The sequence below is a fragment of the Perna viridis genome, chromosome 8, assembly GCF_037379345.1.
Source record: "Perna viridis isolate PV_CMFRI_1.1 ecotype Kerala chromosome 8, ASM3737934v1, whole genome shotgun sequence".
In the NCBI taxonomy this organism is placed as follows: domain Eukaryota; kingdom Metazoa; phylum Mollusca; class Bivalvia; order Mytilida; family Mytilidae; genus Perna; species Perna viridis.
The window spans coordinates 30,892,327-30,896,068 of record NC_142452.1 but is presented as its reverse complement, the minus strand read 5'-3'; the positions used below and the strand labels follow the sequence as shown (position 1 = coordinate 30,896,068).

General features: G+C 33.9%; 1 protein-coding gene across 1 annotated transcript; it reads right to left on the bottom strand.

Moving 5' to 3' along the window:
• Positions 1–2,038: 2,038 nt before the first annotated feature.
• LOC148610201 (cholecystokinin receptor-like) lies at positions 2,039–3,492 on the bottom strand. Its single transcript, XM_088542427.1, has one exon. It carries the CDS (start codon positions 3,285–3,287, stop codon positions 2,157–2,159), a length of 1,131 nt encoding a protein of 376 aa, XP_088398553.1. The 5' UTR covers positions 3,288–3,492; the 3' UTR covers positions 2,039–2,156.
• Between the last annotated feature and the right edge of the window lie 250 nt (positions 3,493–3,742).

The window sequence follows — 3,742 nt, the reverse complement described above, 5'->3', positions numbered from 1 at the left end:
TCTAGAAGAGTTTTTGACTGATTGCTATTTCCCGAACAAGCTACTCTGGAAGAAAATTATAAACCAAGCTTTGGAAACTTATGAAGAAAATCAATGGCGATCCGCACTTATGAAACGACCAACCCTGGTGCGATATGCGAAAATACACACAAATCTTACTGAACATAGACTATAATTACGGCTGGCGGTTTGATATCCAAACAATAACGAAAAACTGTTGATACTTGTAAAACTAGGCTCTTTACCGATTAAAGCAACAAACTGTTCTTTGTGCAACATTTACTCACCTGATATACTTAAGCACTTACTCCTAAGTTGTGAGCATTTTCTGAATACTCGAACTGAAATGATTTATGGAATAGTCGACATTTTACTGATCAGTAACTCCATCAGTTATTTCGAACAAGATGATGACGAACTTATGATTTCGCTTTTGGGTGGAATGACGGACAGTATTAAAGCTTTATCTGCCAACTTATGGACTGTGAATTGATATGTCACACAGCTGATTATATGTATAAGCTTCATGGCGAATTCAAATATCCCCCTATCCTGTCTTATATTCGACCTCACTTAGATGTATTGAATATAATATGATGATATGACTTTACTTTGGATTCAATTTATGAGTTTTCATGTGTAAATATGTTTTATCTGTTTGCTTCCTTGAATTAGTTTGAGTTGCATGTACTGATGTAACAATAATATGCTCTTCATGTTAATGGAGTAATAAAAGATAGTCAATTATACATTATTTTGCGATTTCTAAACAAAATGCCAACATGGTTATTTGACGAAGTGCATGCAACGTTGAGTGGACAGGAAAACGTCCGCGACGTTTTAAGTACTAGTCCATATACAATTCAGACACTGCCAATGGTAAAGTGATTCATGATGAAGAAAAACTCACCAAACAAACGATTTTCAGTCTACATATGCTATACATTCATACTTTTCTGCATTCCGATCTGCACTATTTAGAAAATTATACATTCATCTCCCACTAAAATCGACCAAATGTAGCCAAATCAAGAATGATAACTCTTGCAAAGTGATAATTTTTTTCTCTAAAGCGCAATAACCAAATGAAAAAAAACTAAGACTAGTTATTTGGTCAGTAACTGTTTCTGAACAAGAAATAAAACTTAATTTGGTTGATTTTTGACATGCATGAATCACCTTCTGTCTGATTTTTAGAAAGACTGCTACTTAATTTTTATGTCTTCAATACCCGCTCTAGAAATATTCAAACAACAAAAAAGAATATGCTTTGATTATAAACAACACCAAATATATGGATTGTCAATCTTCTGTTAAAAGCGAATCCAAATAAACAAGTTAACAAAAGCAGAAAAATCACGAAAAATAAAAAATGAATGGTATAAAGAAGGATTAAGAACATGAAAGAATCGATGCTAAGAAATTGATATTAATGGTAAGTGGAACACATAAACGTGATTTGTTTGTAAAATACATGTATGTACTAAGTAACCGTTACTGGTTTATTGATTAAGCGAGTTTCCGGATTTAAACAAGCTAAACTCTTAACCCCGACATAGTCTTATCCGGATAAGAACCTACTGCTAAAACATTAGCAAGTTCTTTTGCTACAGCTTGGCATTATTTATTGATCAATGCTTTCGTACTTTCGTATATATGGTTTGAAATTATGGTAAAAAAACGAAAAAAAATAGAGTTTCTTGAATAATCCCACAGATCAGTCACATACAACCCCTCAATTCGTACATGTATATATTTAATCTACAAAAATGATGTAGTTAACAACTGTTCTCGAGATGCTCCTTGAGCAGGTATAAAAGTAGTTCGGTTTTTATTTTTGTCTCTTTCCAAACTAATACTTTCTAAAAAAAATATGAAGTATAACATAGAGTAAACGAAACTCTTTAAGATACCATTTTGTTGAGAAATTTGTAACCAGGCCATCTTATCACAATAGCAGTCTTTGTAAGAAGCAAAAAGGTAACTTTGAGCTCTTACATGTTGTCGGCCTTTTGATACCAAACTGTTTGTAGCAATCGCATTACAAACTATGATTTATTTGTACAAGTTTCAATATTAGCATATACATGTACATATACATAGTACAAAGACTTGCAGCTGACATTCATTTTGTAAAACCACAACTATCCACCACTTCATGCACACGTGACCATTGCTTTCGCATTTTGTCTGAACTCGGTATCCATAAACGCGTATATGACCGGATTGACAATATTGTTTACGATATAAAATCTGTAGATAAACAACACACCTGCCCTTTGGCTGTCACTGAAATTTTCCCAGAATTGTGGGTTCAAGCCCTCAATAACCATCAAGATTATTTTCGGAATGTAGCAAACCAAAAACACTATTGTAATTACCATGAACATAATGGTAAATTTTTGCATTATTTGCCGGTTTCGATCTTCGTTTGTTATTGTTTTTCTCTCTTGTTTCTCTGGTGGTGAAACATTGTTGATATTTTGCTCGATACTTTTGACTTCCTCTTCCGCTCGAATGTCTTTCGAAGTAATCGATTCTTCATTTGATGCAATTGTAGTAGAAGTATCCTTTTCACTTTTGGAATGACTTGAAGATGCAATATTGTAACTCACTGTGGTCGAATATTTGAAATGGTGGTAAATCTTGTGACCGATCTTGCTGTAGAAACAAATCATTGTTGTCATAGAAACGAGAGATAAAATTACTACAAGGACTCCGTAAACAAGAGAACCAGCTTTGCTGACGTCTTTAAGTTTGCTACATCGAATACCAACCAAAGTTTTGTCTGAATTCGGGAATTCGACAGATCCATACAATGCTGTCGTAGGTACAGCCATTACAAAAGCCAACGCCATTGATAATGCAATAGCTATTCGTTTATGAATCAATGTCATTTGTTTACCAAACGGTCTGCAAAGCTTCAGATATCGATGTGTGGCTATCACTAACAGTAGAAAAACTGACATAAATGTCGTAAATGCGGCAAAAAACCACCATGCTTTACAAAGTCTCCAATTAGTGAATTCTGCTTGCATCATATTAAGAGCTATTCCAAATGAAGCACACACGGTAGATGCCAAAAGATCGGAAGTGGCTAAAATAGGAATGAAATATCGATCATCGGTCTTTTTCTTCATACGAAACACATACACAAGTATGACCAGAGCATTGCCAGAAACTCCGAGGATAACATACAGAGATAAAATGAACGAATTTGGAATCAAAACGGAGGTTAATTCCGCATTCCATTCAGAAACGGAATCGCCTTCAGTCGTATTATCCATTACTGGCTAATATCAAACCAAAGATATTTGGATCGGAACGATTTAGAAAAATGATAATCACACAAAGAAAATACAGATGAAATCGAACCTTTTGATCACACTTTTGTACATCCTCATAGCTGTCCTATGAAGCGTAACTTGATATAATACATAAATAAATACAAATGCACACTCTACACACCTATACCGTTAACTGTAGTGCATTCGGTCCTATGATATCCTATTTCTTTACGTCCGCTTCCGCCCTTTAGCAATTTTCAGAAAATAATCATATATAATGAATTCTTATTCAAACATAACAACAAGGACTCAGTTCGAATACACATATCTTGTTTGTAAACACGAAATTTATTACATTCCGTCTTTAAAACTTAGCCCTCTTTTATAGTAATTAACGTACTATAAACAGTTTCTCAAATTTTTATGAAAGAAACAATTAATCTCTGTTTCTGCTT

What these genes read in the sequence shown, in the direction of transcription:
- LOC148610201 (XM_088542427.1), bottom strand. Translation starts at nt 3,287, where the DNA reads ATGGATAATACGACTGAAGGCGATTCCGTTTCTGAATGGAATGCGGAA.